The sequence below is a fragment of the Macrobrachium rosenbergii genome, chromosome 34, assembly GCF_040412425.1.
Source record: "Macrobrachium rosenbergii isolate ZJJX-2024 chromosome 34, ASM4041242v1, whole genome shotgun sequence".
Classification (NCBI taxonomy): domain Eukaryota; kingdom Metazoa; phylum Arthropoda; class Malacostraca; order Decapoda; family Palaemonidae; genus Macrobrachium; species Macrobrachium rosenbergii.
This window is the reverse complement of record NC_089774.1, coordinates 10,270,035-10,289,448: the sequence shown is the minus strand read 5'-3', so window position 1 is coordinate 10,289,448 and position 19,414 is coordinate 10,270,035. Positions and strand designations below refer to the sequence as shown.

The window sequence follows — 19,414 nt, the reverse complement described above, 5'->3', positions numbered from 1 at the left end:
TCTTAATGTAAGTGTCTTTTTTTGTTGTTTTTGTTCGCGCGCGCGCGCGTCAACGCAATGTTTGTGTTATGCACTAAGTGCTTATTAAGATACAAAACGAATAATATTCATATTTTAAGAGTTAATAATGGTCTCCAAAATCAAGACATGGCAACTCTTCGGCTGCGATAACGGGAAAACCTTCGACTTGGGAACTTTTTTAAATTTTATTATTGTTTTTACTTCAAAAAACTATAATAATTTTCTATATTCATTAAAAATTGTGTCATTAATGACACAATTGCATAAATTTTAATGTATTACGGACGTACAAACCTTCAAGAAAGCTACTTGGTTATATTGATAATTATCGAACATCAGGCAGCTTACCAGTGGTGCATTTCCGTTATAGAGTCAAGCAGCGGCGTTATTTCCCGAGATAAAGTTACATAAAAAAGCGACATTTCATGACGTTTCGTTATCTGTGTTATTATTTTGATTAAATGACATGGCGAAAAATAGCTGTGATCATTCGTTGGTCGACTCTGCTAAGTTGCCAGATGGTGAATAACCTTTCATTTGTTTTGTAATTATAATAATATCGATCCTATTTTCAGTTTTGTAATAATATATCGACCATATTTTCATGTTTTTTTTTATAGAATTATTAATTTTTTCTTGTAATAATTACTTCTTTCCCCTGTAATTATTTTTAGTACTTTCCCTTGTAATTATTTTTACTAATCATAAATTTTTCCCTGTAAGGAAAAATTTTATTTCTGTAATTAATTTCCTAAGCAAGTTTCATAAAATTCTTCAGAATGCAAAAATTAGCTTTTGGTAGAAAATGATAATTGTATCATAAATTATATCATAACTATTATACTGACTTAGATTGTAGCTACGTTCATTTAATTGTTAAATTAAATTTAGCATTGATGTATAGTACGTCTACTTAACATTTATATCCATTTTTTATTTGACAAAGTAATTAATCTATATTTCATTAATTTTTTTAATGAGGATAAAGAAAAACAATCAGAACCTTTCATTTTTTTATAACAAAATTTCCCAAATATCTGTCTACAATGGTTTGAAAAAAAAAATCACAGAAAATAGCTTAAATATATGTAGAACCTTTTTAATACAGCAATACATTATCTGGTCTTATACTTAGACCAAACATCAAAAAGTCAACTATACAAAAACGTAGTTCTACTACTATCAGTAAGTGGTCCTTTTGTTATATATAAGGTTTACACAGTAAAAGACAGCATCAGATCCGACCGCGTTTGGGAACTGCTTCGCGTGGGAGCCCCGTGGCGAACGCTGTTTTCTGAAGAAGCCAGAGTTATTCGAAGTCGGAGAACGGCTTGAATTTCGTGTCGCAAACGAACGAGAAATGGTTTCGTGCAAGGATAATATTTCTATGTTGTCTGTCGCAAGGCGTCTTCGTTGAAATTTAATACGTAAACTTTTATTCCACTTACTCTTTGGCAAATGCTCTTGCGTCAAGCTACCTGTCGAGTTTTATCGAGGAAGCTTGCTTCATGCTTATAACCCTACAAAAATAATCTCCCGACAGAGCTTACACAGGAAACGCAGTCCAAGCCAGCGACCCATAACTTCGTTCGTGTAAATTTTACAAGTTTCACCGTAAAACAAGCTGTACTAATTTTACACCTTCCCCTCCCCCCCCCAAATAATACTGATCCCAGGCACCACAACTTCAACTTCGAATACTGCGTGATGTTGAAGATGTTGAGGAGCAAGGGAGACAGTGAACACGAGCTTCTCTTGCAGCATCTTGAAGGAAGGCCCTTTTAGGCCGGGATAATTTCAGCCTCACAACTTCAAATAATCTCCTGTATTATTAGACTTTACGTGGTTGAAGGCGTAGCACCTTCAGTGTAGGAAAACAAGTCTCGCAAATGCAAGGTTGAGCTTAAATGTGAGCTTAAATACAAACTTGCAGTTCCGTTGTAACTGTTAATTCGTTTCCCAGTTGATTTCAATGACCAATACATGACAGTGACCAACGTATTTCCCACAGAATGACCTTCGAGGTCTCATCTGCCGACGCTAAACTGCTGCAATCGAAACCCATTTTACTACTCTATGACGGGCTTTCCCAAAGAGCTATCAGAAAGAACGCATCCCCCCGAAGGGCCAAAGCCACCAGCTGGGTAGGTCCGCTACTTCGCAGATGCAACGCCAGCCACTTTTTCAGAGCAAATCGACCATGTAGTCGGCACTGTCTTGGATAGACTGACCGATACCTTGGGGGTTCATGGCCTGCTGACCGAGGTTTTGCTGACCCATCGCTTGCTGGCCCATGTTCTGCTGGTTTAGGGGCTGGCCCAACACCTGCTGGCCCTGCTGTGCGAGCTGGGGACGTATTCCTTGTTGCTGCATCATCAGAATCTGCTGCTGCTGTGGGTGCTGTTGCTGATGCTGCACTTGCTGCTGCTGTTGCTGAAGTCTCACTTGCTGTTTGGATGAAAAGAGCACAACTTTTGAGAAGCAAATCTACGTGGTGGGGCTATGAATACTTTCAAAAAATTTTCAGTCCTCTACGAGACTTAAGTTGAGCGTACCACTGAATCAGTTGACTGATCCTATGAAATTTAGGCTGCCAACTCAAGCGGTTGGACAGAAAATAAAGGAGGTGAAGTACGTGCATGTGTAGGTGGAACCGGGAGAAAACTCTACGGTTATACTAAGAATGTAATAGTTGGAGAGGGTGGACAGCTAGATTGAAGGAAGGAATCAAGAACGGAGTCACTCTTACCTGTTGAAGGAGCTGTCGCAGCCCAGGATTCTGCATTGACGGCTGTAGCATACGCGGCTGCCCCATGGTAGGGCAGGTGTTTGCACCACTCCCTTGCTGACCGATGTTCATGCTCACGTTGGCAATCCCCGGCCTCTGCTGGAGCTGTTGCTGAAGTTGCTGACGTATTGCTTGGGTGTGTTGCTGCTGTAGAGGGGAGAGTGTGATGCTGAATGTTAACTAACTGTGTGTGTGTGTACGCAGACAAAATTCCAAGCTCAGTTCTAGCCGTAAAAGATCCGTTTCTCTTCTAGTAATGATAGAAATATATTTGTCTGCCATATTTAACACCCACTGACTGTCTGCCATACTGAATATACTTTGGAACAACATTTTATGAGAGTTTGCCTTTCAAATTACAATGACCACACTGTGCTCTTTTTTGCAGGTCTGGAGAGCGCTGACGAAAACTTACCTGGCTCTGACGAATTTGAAGAATCTGCATTTTTTCCTGGTCTGTCTGTTGTTGCTGCATGCCAAGAGGAGGTCTCTGTTGTAAGACGTTTTGGCCGGCGTTTCCAAGAGGTACGGTAACGTTTCCTTGCCCGGGCTGGCCCATGCCCTGTGTCACGGTGAGTGGCGGCATCTGCTGGCCGCCTCCGATTCCTGTTGGAAATGGGTAGCATTACAGTTCAATCCAACGACTCCACTTTCTACCACTGCTGTAGTTCCAATGACTCCACTTTCTAAAGAGTCCTTAGGCAGCACTTTCTGCCTAAAGTGAACGTCGGCATTTGAAACAGACGGCCCCGTACCAAGGTGAACTGCCGAAGTCTTTGGAGAATTACGTTCACCATCTGCCAACCCAAACTGATCCGCTTCAGTCCAAATACAGAAAGCAAAATTTATCCAGGTAAAGTATTTCCAAGCTATGTAAATATACCTCTTGCTATATCCCATAAATGTGAATATAAATATTTTAAGTCCCACTGACATGGCCTACACTTATTTGAAAGGATTTCAGTGAGGTTTTAATATAATCTTTCCCCCCTTGCCTTTCAGAAATACTTCGAGTGGCACAAAAAAATCAGCAAGTCTGTGACATGAAGATAAAAAATATTTTCTCCAACTACAACAAAGTTCCCCTATAAATTTCTCCTGAAGTAAGAAGCTGGTGTTTAGAAGTTGATTAAAACCTAAATGTATCTCTCTCTTTCTGATTACCTTCCTCAGAAGGATCCAGATTTTACACTTATATTTCACAGTGTTCAACAACAGTGAAAAAATATTCAAGACTTCTGATGCCCTCTTTCGAGTACAGCATCTCAGCTAAGCTTTCAACTGAATAAATAAAAGAAAAATCTCGCTGAATAATAAGTTAACTTGTACACTTTTGGGAATGGACACTGTTTAAACTTAAAAATCGACAAGCACCTTGCATTCCTTCGTTGGAAGATGGTATTTGCGATTCTGTCTTTCGCACAGAAAGGGGGGTCAAACTTAAACCAAAGCCCAAGACAAACCTTCGCAGACATACCTTGATTTAAGGGTTGGTTCAGCGCCTGCGTAAGCTGTGGATTCTGCTGTATTATCATGCTCTGGGGTTGCGTAGACATGACGTTCATACCGGTGGCTGCGGAGAGAAGCAAGGTTATTTGAACAATTCAGATAGTGTACCACATTACATTTCCACTGACCTGTGTACCACATTACATTTCCACTGACCTGTGTACCACATTACATTTCCACTGACCTGAGTGGGTTAAGGTTTGGTTAAACTGTCTACTATCAAGTGCCACTAAAATTTAAGACACTTTCAAAGTCTGGCCCTCCTGATAAGTAACCAAGTCTGTCAGTGACCAAGAACCCTGTACTTGACACTTTAATCCATTCAATTATCTGAGAATTCAACACATTCAAAGCGGCAGCACAGGAAAAAGATCCTTTATCATAATATGGTATCTGATAAGTATAGAAGACTGCTACTTATAAAACTAATTATCAGCAATAACTCCAAAAAATTTTTTTAAGAAACCAGTAAAAAAGAAAGCCACCCTATACATTACCTAGCCCACTTTTGCCAGAAACATTACAAGAACTAATAAAACCAGAAAAGAAATAAGATCCATCATTAGTATTCTAGAACAAAGGAAATTATACAACCATCTAATATTTGAAATACAGCCTCTTTCTCATAGGACGTAATTTAATGACTTCCTTTCAGTATGAAAAATCAGATCCTATACTTATACCTTACAATCCTGTAAAAATGTCGTCTGTGACTGCCACTTACCCTGTACAAATATTTTAGCACCTGAAAATGTTTGACAAACCTATGATTACACTTAGTAAACTCCACATGACCTTGGTAGTATCTATTTGCTTCAATGAAGTACCCTGAACACTGGGGTTAGGCCTATCATCAATGACCAAAAGTGCGCCACTGGTTCTTAAGTCAAGGGCGACAAGACGACCCCACTCTAGATGAAAGCCGCTATCGTAAGTTCTTCGAGTAACAATCAGCGCATTAAAAAATGCAGTATAGACTGCAGATCTGAAAAAAGGGATATCGAACAGAAAGTGTAGACCGGTACGGTACCTGTGTTCGTCTGTATCGGCTGCATGTTCGGGTTGCTCGGCACTATCATGCCCGGCAGCGATGGGACAGGCTGAGTCACGTTGGAGCCCGTGGCGGTAGGCATCATGGCGTTTGGCTGCTAATGGGAAAAGTATTTCTCTTTAAATTCACGGCAGGAATGAGTATTTCTGGGTTAAAAATAACGGTAATTACACATATTCTGTTCAGTACAAAGTTCTCTGCCTTCCTGTATGCTTTAATGACTTAAAAAATCTCATTTTAATAAAAAGAAAGGCCTAGTTATGGAGTGCTCTGGTCTCAAGTTAAAAATACAACACACACATTACTAACATGTTAATAACTTATCCAAAATGATACCCATTTTTAAAATTACCCTAAGCATTTTGAACACTATGAAATACTCGCTTAGTTATAAGAGAATGAAAACACAAATACCGTACTTGAAAAGTATCATTCTAAACCACTGTATAGATATTTTAGTATTTATTTATGTAGTTTAACCAGGCTATGGTTGAACTTCCAGAAACTAATAGGGCAGAAGCAAAATCAACAAATTGGAAAAGTGAAAACCTGAACAGATTATTATTATTATTATTATTATAAGCCCCTACTCAACCTACAGGGGCCACTGACTCGAAACTCAAGCTTCCAAAGAATATGGTGTTCATCTGAAGTAACAGAAGCAATACTAGAAGAAATAAGCTAAATACAGTAACAGATAAAAATATAAATTAGTAAAATACAAGGTGACCTTTTTTTAACCCTCCCTGAACTTTTGAGGTTCCAGTTGCACATCTTCGGGGAGAAGCAATTGGCCGGCGGCCTTCTCCACCTTCTACATTTTCTTTTGGCTTTCTCTCTCTGAATCCAAGGGCGCCTCCCATTTTCCAGCTCGACAAAAACACAGCTTACCTGGCCCCTTCTCGCTGACTGTATGACAGTCTTGATCTTGTTGACGAAAGAGAGCTGGTCGACGGGGATGAACCCTACGTAGGCTTTCTTCTCGCCCGAGAACAGTAGAATGATGACTTTCACGTCATTCTGCTGCGTGGTGCCAGTGTGGGATACGTGCACGCAACCAGCCTGGAAGTTACAAAATACATTTAAATAATACCCCTTTTTGGGAAAGGATTCACCATCTTTTTGTAAAGACTGGAAGTTATAAAATACATTTCAATAATACCCCTTTTTGGGCAAGGTTACACCATCTTTTTACAAAGACTGACTTCCCTTCCACCAAAGTGTAACTGTTCATTTTGTGGGTTCAAGTGACCTAAAAATACAACCAAAGTTTCACCCTATTTGCAAGAAAATAAGAGAACACATTTAAAATACCATTCCAGCTTTTAATATTAAAATTTCATTAAAACATCACAATGCAAGGTTTGCTTGCAAACCATTCTCCGTCATTTGCACGCAACAAACATGAATCTCCAATCACTGCTTATTCATGCAAAGCAAGACCTATATATTACTGTAGCCTACAATTTCAGTGCAGATGGCCTGACAATACAGTCGTAATTATTTCGTGTCCCGAGGGAAACATTACAGCAAATACATACGACAATTTTGCTGAAAATCCAAGACGTTATGTCACTAAGACAAACTCACCATCCCTTTGATTAAAAATGCGGTAAGAACATCCAACGCAGGACTCTGATCGGGCATAAACATGACAGTTTTGACATTTTTGAAGAACATGTTCCCAATCGAACCCAGAATGTTCTTTGGGATCATCTGCATAATCAGCGTAGGAGGCCAGCCCTCGGCTTTCCTGGAAGAGAAGTGAGAATTGTTCTCGTGAATTACGAGGCTAAAATCAAAAGGTACCTATATCATAATCGTTTTTAATGGACATGAGGTTTTTAATATTTTTATTATTTGTTTTGTGCCCCTATGGAGAATACTGTACTGCTCACTTGTGTCTACAACAGAATGTCTCGAACTTACACCCTGGTTTAAAACATGCTTCCATGTCAGATGCTTTTATATTAACACTAAACGTTCTTCTACAATCCCTTCTCGAGTGATTCCAATCTATTTCTTAGCTAATACCTAATACTTTGCACTTTCAAGTACCATGTAAGTACAAAGTTTATTTTTTTCTTAGATGCAATATACATTTTAAAAATCTGACATAGACTGTAATAGACACTCTTGAACAAATCTAGTTCCGTTAATCCAACAACTCCGTGTCATTAAATGTGAACGCAACAAAAACATTTCAGTTAGTCTAAACCTGTTCAAATTCACAGCTACGGAGGGGCTCCCTATATCTTATCTACATGGAATTAAGTTCTCAACTCTTCTGTGACTGGCGTAGAAGAAATATGGTACTGAAAAACCTTTATGCACACCCCAACTGTATGTATAGAAATTTGCATGTTTTCAGTAAAAAAAAAAAACTGTTGTATAAGAAAGTATAACATATGCCAGCAGACTAAAATGTCGAGTAGCTTGTTTGACGATTAAAGATTGACAACTCTGGGACCCTACTTCCCGAACATACTAGAAACTATGTTACACTTTCTTACTTACAAGAAGTCTTGAAAGATATTGTGGAGTGACCAGCTATCGTGATGTCTCGAGACAAAATGGGAGCAAAGTACGCACCTTGAGAACTGAGAACGAAAGCTGGCAGCTATGGCAAAGCCTCGAAATACAGCGACGAATACAGGCAGTAAACGTCGTGTCTCGAGCTAAAATACCTTAAACTACAGCTACCCAATGCTATAAAGATAGCAAAGAATACAGGTAGCCAACTGTGAGTCTTTCAAGACAAGCGCTGTCTGCAGACAGCCGGCTGTAAGTCGTGAAATAAATAGAATACAGAATTTAAATCAAAGGTCAAGCATAGGGACCTACGAGGTCATTCAGCGCTGGAAGGGAAACTGACGGGAAGGAGGACTGAAGGAAAGGTGTAACAGGAGGAAAACCTTGCTATCGCACAATAAACCAATTGTCAGAGAGGACGGAAAGTCAGAAGGAAGGAAGAGAACATAAACAGAGGAATGAAAGGGGTTGTTCCAGCCGGGGGCCTACAGTAATGCCTACAGAGCACCGCAGGAGGTGCACTGTTGACACCAGACTTACACCTCTGGCTCTCCGTTCACATTCAGCGATGTCATTTTGCACGTGACCTGGTGGACCACTCTGCTGTTGTTGTCGTTCTTCTTTTCCTGCCACTCGAGCGTCCCCTGCCAGACTACCGTTCGTTGGTTCGTCATGTTCATTCCCTGCGCGGAGGCCGGAGCTACGGGTACGCTTGGATTGGGCACGGGCTGCTGTTGCTGGATGGAAGGCAGGCCGTTGGAGATATCCACATCTGAAATGGGGGTCAATCATATACTGAATGTGACACTACGGGGTCTGGCCTTTCTGGTACGTGACAAAGCCCCGTATTACAGGGTGTACTCGAATATTTTGAAAATACCTTGCAGCTAAGAGCAATGTTCCTTACAGTTCCTCACTTCAACTAACCTGTGCTTCACACTTACCATTCAATTTAATGGATTTATCTAAAAATACATCATCGAAAATGGCAGCTTTGGACAAAATAATCCTAAGTAGAGAAGTTTGCTAAATAGAAATCCTTTCAGCTGAGGTGTTATTTATCTGAACTAGAGTTTGTAGTGTGATTGCAAGTTTGATATACTCGTAAGTATTAAAAGCAATATAAGTAATGTTAAGATAATTAACACTGCATACTACATACAGGAGGATGTGTGTAGGTGGTTTATGTATGCAAATCACCTATACAGTATATCAATCAATTCTAAGTAAAGCATCTGAATTCGTGCAACTGTTTGCTTATTAAAAAAGGATCTTTGAGCCAAACTCCTGAGTAAGCAAGGGGCCAAATCTTATGCCAAAATAACCACAGACACAAAAACAAATCTTTAGCAAGACACTTACTCGGCATACCCGCCTGCTGAACTTTCCCACCGAGGCCGTCCTGAATCATACTGGGCTGATTTGGGTTGACGATCATGACTGGCCGTCCACCGGGGGTGGCTCCGCCGGGCCACATGGGGGCGCCACCAGGGTTTGCCTGCACTACCGTCTCTGAAAAGTGACCCACAGTTGTAGTTAACAGCACGCTACGCACCGAGCCACCGCTGCAAGCGCATGGGCAGCTTTGGTAGGGCGTGGCGAAGCAAGCGCGTGTTAGTGAAGAGTTGTTTCACAATTATTATGTTCTATAAATAAGTATTTATTTTTAAGTGTAATATGCAACATTTAGGCCGAAGCCCTGGGACCTACAAGGTCACTCAGCGCTGAAAGGGAAATGGAGATTAAAAAGGTTCGTGAGGTGTAACAGCAGGAAAACCTCACAGTTGCACTATGAAACAATTGTTAAGAGAGGGTGGAAAGATTGTTAAGAGAGTTCATAAGGCCATAAACATGGACTTTCACTCTCTCTGAATCTGGTTTGGCTTCAAAGACAAACTACCACTATCTTCCTCCGATAAAAAATCCAACTGGCATTTGTCAACATATGGGCTACAAACGGATTCATAAAGATTTAAGGCTAAAGCTGTACTAACGGAAATATACTCTTTGCCAATACTTCAATGTGAGTTTCCCTTCAAGGGGCAATGAATAAGATTCTGTACAGTTCCTTCTTGACAAAGTAGAGACATTACTCTATGATCAATTAAAAAAATGCAAGGCAGCACCCTTGTACATTTGGCGAATCAATAAATACACACCTGCGGGCCAACGAGGTCTGTTTGGGCCTATGACAGTTGGGGTCCTTATCCTCCCTGTAAAATTAAAACATCGTTACAATTCACGCGGCTTGTTCAAGCATTTTTTTTTTAACCGGAGAGCCCTTCAGAAGAAAGAAAAGAGAACAGGTTAAGGGTATAATCCGAACATTAGGTCAATATGTCCCTGAAATTGGGTATGAAATAGTTTGATAAACAAAATGGAGACCAGTGTAATACTATTGTCCATCACTGTGCAACTTACTTTGTTAGTTAGTATGATGGCTTCAACAGGCCACCGTGTCAAACTGAGAACTCACAAGAAGAGCTAGTAGGTAAAATTTATGCTAAGTTTTAGCTTAAAAAGTTAAAAATTTTTAGCTTAAAAAGTTAAAATAGAGTCTCAAACTACGAAGTAAAACTTCCAGAACAAGTGGCACTGGGAATATCCCAAAAAACCTTTTGATACTTGCTTTGAAATCTTGGGGAAGTAAAATCATTTATTGAATCAATCTGACTTTTTTAAACAATATGAGTCTGGCATTTAAAACTGAACACAGGGATTAGAGATTATAACAAATTTTCTTGATTTTCTTCATTCTGTTCAAAATGCTGACCTAATTAGACATTTCAATCTTATGCAACAGAGAATTTTAAAACTAAAATAAGGCTTCTTAACCTGCTGAAATGTCTTTACTTTTAGTCAAAACTATATCAAACAGAATAGAAGATAAAAGTAAATATTCCTTAGGTAATGCCTTTAGTGTACTTATAATCAACATGAAACATTAAAATCCTCTGCTTAGCACCTTGTGGTTGTGGATTGGGATTGATCGGAGTTGCATTCGGCGGTTGGCTGACCAACGGAACCTGGGAACGCACCATCTGTAAACACAAGGTAGGAATTAAATGAACGCACTAAAAATTAGGACCTGAACATTCTCACTCGTGCAGGCTAATATCTATGTAATTGATCTGCTCAGTCAAAATGCCTTCCTCCTTTCACCAGGTTTTGAGATTTCCATCTTGAAGGTTTTCCTGAATTCTCACGGGTTTCGGTCTTATGACACATGCACCTTACCGCACCCAAAAGTGGCTGAGAAAAAACTTACACCTGCAGGCTGCGGCACAGGTGATCCAGCAGTTGTTCCTGGGGAAGGTGTCGTCGTCCCAGGGACAGGGGGGCCTGGGGAGGGTCCAGGACCCGCCGTAGGGGGCACTGTTACCGCAGCAGGGGCTGCGCTCATGGTCGTGGGTGGAGTTGCGACGTTTGTCACCGGAACGTACGTGGTTATCAGTGAGGGGCTCAGCGCTCTTTCCTGCAAACTATAAGGCGATGTGCGTAAGAGATCTGTTATGATGGAATGAATAAAACACAGCCGATTAATAAAACTTAAGCCAAAAGCCAAGCGCTGGGACCTACGAGGTTGTTCAGCGCCAGAAAAGAACCTGAAAGTAAGAAGGTTTGAAAGGTGTGACAGGAGGAATACCTTTGGCAGCTGCACTGTGAAACAGCTGTTAGGTAGGATGGAAATCAATGGAAGAAAGAATATTTGAACGGAGTTACAGTAAAAGGAACGAAAGAGGTTGCAGCAGGGGGCCGAAGGGAAGCTGCAAAGACCCTCAAGTAATGCCTACAGTGCATCACGTGAGGTGCACTGACGACACTAACCCCCTACGGGAGTTACGAACTGGAATAATTACAAAATCCAACTAAAAATTGGTTTGCAGTTTTCTTCTTCCTGTCACTATACAAAAATTACATCTTAAAGCAACTGAGATAATTTCCTTACATTGATTTCAATATAAAAGAGAAAGCTACACCGAATTATACAGTGAAAAATGTATGGGAAGTTCCAAGAAGGTTGTATGTAAAAAAAGTACAATAAAAAAGTGAATGACATTCATCTGAAAAACTAAAATGGCCACTACTTTGCTATGCCACCTTCTGAGAACAGAAAGACTATGTGAGGAAAAGTACTGTGAGGAAAAGTACAGTGCAGCTATAGTAACAAAGATAATAATAACAAATAAATCAATAAACATAGATCAACAGAAACAGAAAAGTGAAAAGGTATTCAAAGAATAATAGGAACATATTTAATACAAATGGCCCTCTTTTCCTGAGGTGCTTGCTTTATGAGAACAAAAATCTAACTGTTTCAGTAGTGGCTTTAAAACTGGCCTAAAAATAGTCACACTTGCTTCAAAAAATTAAACAATAGACATCAACAAACACAGTTGCAAAAGCAAATGTACTTTCACAACAGTTCTGCAAAACAACAGCACAGTTATGTGCTGAGAGTCATGTGTTTATGATCACTCCACCATAGTTTAACCAGACTTGTAAACTGTACATCTGGAAACTCATAGGCCTTGCTTCAAGGATTTGTTAGGGAGAAAGGAAATCACAGCATGACACAAAGTACAACGGTTGAACATCTTTGCTATTAAAAGCTAAAGGAAACACATCAGACATCAGCCCCCACGGAGACAATTAGCAGACGTGCTACAAAGTGACCCCGTTCAGAGGGAAACTCATAGCATTACAGTTAATACAATAGATGAACATCTTTGCTGTTAAAAGCTCAAGGAGACGTACATTAGCCCCTACTTACGTGACACCATTCAGAAGAACAAGGTGCTGTGGTTTACTGGCATAATTCTTTGCTGGATTCGCCTGGTAATCTCCCCCCGCAGCGTCAAACAGACGGTAGAGTTCTACCAACTTGTGTGCTGATATTATGGACAGCTGGATCCCTATCTGTAAGACAAGACTACAAAATTAAAGGTAGGTACTTGCTTGAGTCCTGAAGTATATTTTCACAATGTTCAAAATCAGATAAACTTTCATTTAAAGGTGGTTTGTGGATTGGTTCGGAGCAAATCTTGTTCTTACGCTAATTTGGACGATTAAACAGACTCTCCAACAGGTGTACGAATCTTAAATACTAATAGTGTACTATTTAGGGCATGTGAAGACCATTCACATGGACTGTACAGCTTTCCCAAATGCCATCAATTGGCACAGCAAAGTAGAATGCACAATGAGAAGAAAAACAACATGACAAAATACATGTGAAAATAACTTGTAACTGAAGATGACCACCTGCATCAAAAAAGGTATAAATGAATAAAAATCAATCGAAATCAAAAGAAAATGTCTATTATCAAACTATTAAACAGCCTCCAATCATATTTCTAACAGGCATTATACTAACATACATTCATAAACAACGTTATTCCAACTGGGTAGTGTGAGTATAAGGAAAATTCACTTCAAATAGCAGAGAACCATAAACATTAATCTAGCTTTGAAAGCTAACTCTTCTATTTGTGTAAGACCAAAGAATATGGAAATGCTCTCACCATAACACACTGTCACTTAAATCAAGCTCCTAAGGTCTCCTGCAAGTTTCAATAATGATTGTTTCTTACCCAGAGGCAGTGCAATAACCTTAAGTTCAAAAATCAGGTGTCAAGTTTGGAATCAAGTTGACACACCAAAACCACTCACCAAATATGGTCACAAAACCTTATGGAATGGAATGGAATGGAATATACAATGTTGGCCAAAGACACATTGGGACCTGTGAAGTCATTCAGCGCTGAAATGGATATTGAGAGTAGAAAGGTTTTTGCAAAGGTGTAACAGGAGGAAAACCTTGCAGTTGCACCATGAAATAATTGTTAGGGACGTTAACGTTTATCAGCCATCTAAACTCACCGGGTCGATGTTGGCCCCAACTTACCCTCTTGAATTCGAGGAGCACTTTCTCCGCACTGACCGGAGACCAAGGGTTGCTCATGGGCGTACTCTGTGTGATGAGGATACAACAGCGTTGGATGTTCTCGCTCATCGGCGAATGGAGTTTCATCTTCTCGAACAAATTAACGGCAGCTTGAAGTCCCTCTAGGATGAAGGCCTGGCGTGTCAAATTCTTGCAAGTGTAGCTGCGAAAATGAGGAGAAGTCAAGAATTTCAGCTTGTTTGATTGGCTTGTAATAAGCCTCAATGTTTTTCTTTTCCTATTTCTTTTGTAAGTGGCATCTATCTATGCCTACCTCAAAAGGAATTCTTTACCGTGTTATTAACAGGGCAGGTGCATGACAGAACTGATCACTGCACAAGGAAAAAGCTGATCGATAAATGCACCAAATCTAACTTTTGTAAAGCAATTCGGCAAGTAGAGAAATGTGAAAAAGACAAATACAAGCGGTTAAATCTACTGACCGTGCGTTGTTGATTGCGCTGAAGATTTCTCTCTCCGAGCACGTGGGACCGAACGATTCAACCTGTCCCCAGGATCCCAGCAGGGATAGCTCTGTCCCGTAGAACACGGCTCCATACTGCACAAGACTGCTCTGTGAACAAAATGAAGACTGGCATTATTATGCTAAGAAATAACGTTTTCTGTCGGGGTTAAGATTTATAGACTTGGATTTTATAAAGTTGCAAATCTGATTCCAAATTTGGCCAAGTCACGACTGTTATTCGTTAATGGAGGAATTGCCGTCAAGTTACAATATGCACTTAACTGCCACTTTCATTAAATTTGGATGCGTGGTCAGAAGTCCTGAGCAATTTTTTCTCACCTGTGCAAAGGCTGATGCGTTCATTTACCTAATTAACCAAAACAGGACGGAACAAACATGCTTCTGTAAGGATGAGTTTCAGAGTCAAGGAGAACTGACGCAGAGATAACTTTGCATCACAGTCACTGAAAAGCTGGCGAAGAAAAGCAAGTGTCAAGGAGAAAGAAAACGGAGGCTTAAAGATAACTGAGGGTCAGGGTCAAGGAAAACTGAAGCATAAAACGATAAAACAGAAAGATAATTGAATATAACGGTCAAGATACAAAGACTGACACAGATACGACGGAGAACGAGTCGAGAAAAATATCCAATCTTAAAAGTTAATTTGTAAAGTGAATAAACGCAATACGTCAACACAACACAACACATACCTGGTTAAAAAACACATCCGAGTCTTCTGACCAATCCCCACCAAAACATCTGAAATGAAAACAAATAATCAGACACACAAACAACAACATTCAAATATAGCTATCAGTTCCAGTTTATCAATACCAAAAATACTTAGTAACATAACCCATATTTTTTTTTAACAAATTTCAACAAAGTTATAACCTTAGTAGTACTGTGATCCCACATCAATCCTAGACTAATTTCAGTTCCAACATTGGCGTGATAATCTTAGATGTTTTTGGATCTTGAGCAAATCAATAAGCTTGTAATCATTTTTTAGGTGAAATATGCACTGGTAATGTAAAACAATGTAGTAAACTAACCGAGTAACCTAAAATACGCAAAACAAGCTAATTGTGAAGGCTGATGAGGATCCAGGGGCAAACCCATCCCCAAGATGGTTGGAACCCGACATCCTAGATTAGGTTAGGATGCCAGTGTAAATATCAGGTTTTCTCTCGATCTAGGAATCAAGATTCAAGAATGAGGTTCCATAATTTTTAAAAACTAATAAAACACAAGGTAAACTCAAAAACTTCTTAATTTACAAGTTTTATCTGAAACATGCACCAGCATGAGGAAAAAACCTAATAGCCCTATGTAATTAGAAATATTATCAGTCCCAAATCCATGCAAAAAATTAACTCACCAGTTTAAACAAAATTTATGTGTGCTGGAAACAAGAGAAACATTATGGGCTAGCTTAGATTTTTCCTCGTTCTAGTGCACTGGTAATGTACAATGTGCCTAGTAATAAATCGGCTAATTGTGGTAATGCGGTTAATGCCAATCAGAAACCTGGAATACCAGTTACATGACCCTAAATTTTATAAAATATATTTAATAAAAATTAATAAAATAGCAAAAATGAGGAAACAAATTTAGGGTATATGGCTAGATATATAGCCAGTAAAAATTTATGGTACATATATAAAAAATGGCATAAAATACATAAAATATGACAAAATATGAGAAAGCCCAAGGCTACGAGTATGATACACGTGCACAGGAAAAGATGCTGAAGATCAAAGCCCTATTTTATAAAGCCTTAGTGGCGTATATATAAAATTAATAGTATATATATAAATGGCATAACATATCAAACAACAGGAAATATGAGAAAGCTTGTAGATACTGGTATGATAATGGTACACCCTATTCTATAAAGCCTTAAATTTATGTATAGCCTATATATATATATATATAATTAATATTATATGTAGATAAAATGACATAAAATCTGAGGAAATAAGACAGAGCTTAAGAGATACACGGGCAAAGGTGCCCTGTCATAAGACCAAAGCCTTAGTTCACAAAGTGGGTTGTTTATCGTTTAGTTGGCCAGGCCGCGCAACACCTTCTGCCCGGACCACAATCACTCCGCCAAGGTAAGTAGTTCCGCGACCCAACCCTGCTCGCAACCTCGCGACCCCACGTGCCCCGATACCTGACCCAGTCTTTCCCAGTTTGCCCAGATGTCGCCCGTGCTGTCGGCGTCGCATCCCGCACACCTGCAATTTGGAGTCACCAATCCGGTGACGATGCTTGATTTACCTGTTTTATGCAATGACGAGAAGTCACTGCTAGTGTTGGTGATTTCAGTGGTGTTTGTGGCCAGTGCAAAGAAGGCACTGTTGGTCTGGTGAAACATGGCGACAGTTTCCAATGGCGTTGTAACGCACGACACCGCAGGAAACACACATCCATTCGGAGTGGCTCATTCTTCTTTCGTTCACACCTGTCATTTGGGACTATTTTAATTCTCATTCACGGCTGGATTCGCGAACTTCCCCAGAAATACATGCGGATGACTTTGAAAATCAGGTCACCCAACACCATAGTTGACTGGTACAATTTCTGCCGGGAAGTTTGCATTGACATTTTGGTGCAGGACAACTGGAAAACTGGAGGGCCAGGACACGTCGTGGAAATTGACGAGTCCAAATTTGGCAAGCAAAAATTTCATAAGGGTAGATGTGTCGAGGGTTGTTGGGTTCTCAGTGGGATTGACCGCGAAACGAAGGACACGTTTTTTTCAAGTTGCTGCCGACAGATCTATAGAAACACTCCTCCCAATTTTAATAGAAAACATTCACCCAGACTTAATTGTAATTTCCGATTGTTGGAAATCATACCACACTTTAAGTCAACATTTCAAAACACACCGTAACATTAATCACTCATTACAACTTGCTGATCCTGACGACACAAGCATACACACAAACTCAATAGAATCTACTTGGCAGGTGTTGAAGTGTAAAGTTTTGCCTAAAAGTGGTATAGTAAAAACTTTGTATAATTCTTATTTTTCGATGTACTGCATTAAGAAACGTTACCTTACAAATATTGATTGCCCTTTCAAAGCCTTTCTTCAATTAATTAAACGCATATATCCATTGAATGCGGCCTAATTTCGCTGAAACCCAACAATCCCAAGACGTTGCCGTACAAACGGAATCGTCACCTCCACCCGTCCCTGTTCCGCCAGTTCCAGGTGTCCAGATCCTGCCAAAACCAGCCGTCCCAGCCCAAAATGGAAGAGGAGTCGAGTTGCCCGAAATTTCCGACGATTCTGATTTCGACTAAGTTAAGTGTGGTTTTTTTCAATTTACGGTTACACATTTTACTGGCTTTTGGGGGGACCCGGGAGGGACGAAGCCCTCCCCGGCCAGGTGAGGGCACGCCGTCCTGTGTGAGGTTAGGTAGGTCAGGACCTGGCATAATAGGACGGGTTAGGTTAATTTATGTTAGCTGGCTTTCTGGGGGGGTCCAGGAGGGGCGAAGCCCCCCAGCCAGGTTAGGGCACGCTGCCCTATGTTAGGTTAGGTAGGTAACATCTGGTTAGCCTTGGCCAACTAAACTGTAGGCGCTCCGTATATATGATACAAAATCACATATAAATGATAAAAATGACACAAAATACAATAAATAATAAGAAATAAGACAAGGGGCAGAGCTACCAGTACAATACACGTACACGGGCAAAGATGCCCAGTCATAAGACCAAAGCCTTATTTTATAAAGCCTAAGTGGTATATATGATACAAAACTATATATAAATGATAAAAATGGCATAAAATACAATAAATACTAAGAAATAAGACATAGGGCAGAGATACCAGTACGGTACGAGTATGAAGGAAAATAATGCCCGACCCTATTTCGGAAAGCCCTCACACCCCCCTACTCACGATATCGTCGGGCTTATATAAGCCTCCAGGAGCTCGGGGAGGTACCTCTTCAGGCTGATGCTCTTCTCTATGACGAAGACGACGTCGGTTCGGTCGTAGGAGTTCATTTTGGGGTGCCTTCCGTCATGGCAGCTGTGCCCGAGACGACAACCAAAACAAACAGGAGAAAGAGCAGCAGCTTCTTCTTCTTGCTTCTTCGTGGGAGGAAGCTGGGTCTTTTCAACTCTTTTCAGACGATTATTAGGTTGTTTTGTGGGTTCTTTTAGTTGTTTTCTGTTTTTTTTAGTTGTTTTGTAGATTTTTTTAGTTGTTTTGTGGATTTTGTTGGCTGAATTGTGGTTGTTTGATGGGGCTGTACAGAGGAGCTGTCTTCTTCGTTGGAGGGAACTGGTGGGTCTTTTAGACGTTTAATAGGTTGTTTTCTGGTTTGTTTAGTTGTTTTGTTGGGTTTTTAGTTGTTTTGTTGGTGTTTTTAGTTGTTTTGCGAGTTTTTCTTTAAGTTTTGTTAGTTGAACTATGGTTATTTAATGGGGCTTTGTATAGAGGAACGTCTTTTTTTCTTTTGGTTGAAGGAAGCTGGGTCGTTTTAGATGTTTAATACGTTGTTTTGCTGTTTTTTTTTTCAGGTTTGTTAGTTGACCTGTGGTTGTTTGATGGGGCTTTTTTCTTTTGGTTGAGCGAAATCGTTCAGACGTTTTTATAAACTGTTTTTTTTGTCGTTTTCAGTTTTTTTAGTTGAACTGTGGTTGACTGGAGCTTTAAGATGCCTGCTAGGTTGTTTTTTATAAACAGGTTGTTTTCTTTTTTTTTTTAAGTTGTTTTGTTTTAGACAGTTTTATAAGATGCCTGCTTTTTTATAAACTTCTGGCTCATTTTAGACACACTAAGATGCCTGCAGTTTTCTATTTTTTGTTTTTGTTTTGGTTTAATTGGTTGAATCATGTTTTTTGGGGTGGGGCTTTATATTAGTTTATTTTATTTTGTGTATATTTTCATTTCTTTTAATTTCTGACTCATTTCAGCCATTTTGCAAATGGGTCATTACACTTGATGACAGGTGGTGTGGTTGGTTTATAGCCTGACTTCAAATTATGTGGTTGTTGAAGTTTCCAATTGTTTGAAATGTATTTGTTTGACAGGGGACGATGGGGTTGTAAAGGAAATCATAAGCAATCTT

At 39.8% G+C, this 19,414-nt stretch overlaps 1 protein-coding gene and 1 long non-coding RNA gene across 5 annotated transcripts in view; one reads left to right on the top strand and one right to left on the bottom strand.

Moving 5' to 3' along the window:
* LOC136856190 (uncharacterized) overlaps window positions 1-3,955 on the top strand; it is a 212,105-nt gene extending 208,150 nt beyond the window's left edge. The window contains exons 5-6 of the long non-coding RNA XR_010858269.1: window positions 3,198-3,662; window positions 3,812-3,955. This is a non-coding gene — a long non-coding RNA (uncharacterized lncRNA). The remainder of the gene's footprint in view (window positions 1-3,197; window positions 3,663-3,811) is intronic.
* On the bottom strand, window positions 1,021-18,540 carry LOC136856186 (mediator of RNA polymerase II transcription subunit 25-like). 4 transcript variants are annotated; one of them, XM_067133865.1, is made up of 17 exons: window positions 18,238-18,540; window positions 15,025-15,073; window positions 14,292-14,422; window positions 13,810-14,011; window positions 12,676-12,821; window positions 11,170-11,383; window positions 10,867-10,942; window positions 10,061-10,114; window positions 9,264-9,413; window positions 8,442-8,673; window positions 6,960-7,122; window positions 6,261-6,431; window positions 5,349-5,466; window positions 4,287-4,382; window positions 3,225-3,415; window positions 2,771-2,956; window positions 1,021-2,469 (listed from the first exon to the last, which is right to left on the bottom strand). In XM_067133865.1, the coding sequence occupies exons 1-17, from the start codon at window positions 18,342-18,344 to the stop codon at window positions 2,206-2,208; spliced, it is 2,550 nt and encodes an 849-aa protein (XP_066989966.1). In that variant the 5' UTR covers window positions 18,345-18,540; the 3' UTR covers window positions 1,021-2,205. The 4 variants fall into 4 exon arrangements, with proteins under 4 accessions (XP_066989966.1, XP_066989968.1, XP_066989967.1 ...); XM_067133867.1 differs by having other exon boundaries at window positions 2,771-2,953; window positions 18,238-18,430; XM_067133866.1 differs by having other exon boundaries at window positions 5,349-5,463; window positions 18,238-18,430.
* Between the last annotated feature and the right edge of the window lie 874 nt (window positions 18,541-19,414).

Bases quoted from the DNA above. Each gene is read 5' to 3' on its own strand.
- LOC136856186 (XM_067133865.1), bottom strand. From the start codon at position 18,344: ATGAACTCCTACGACCGAACCGACGTCGTCTTCGTCATAGAGAAGAGC. The intron at 12,822-13,809 runs GTAAGTTGGGGC...CTTGTCTTACAG, and splicing joins TGCTCCTCGAATTCAAGAGG to ATAGGGATCCAGCTGTCCAT. The intron at 10,115-10,866 runs GTGCTAAGCAGA...TTAATTTTACAG, and splicing joins TCCCAATCCACAACCACAAG to GGAGGATAAGGACCCCAACT.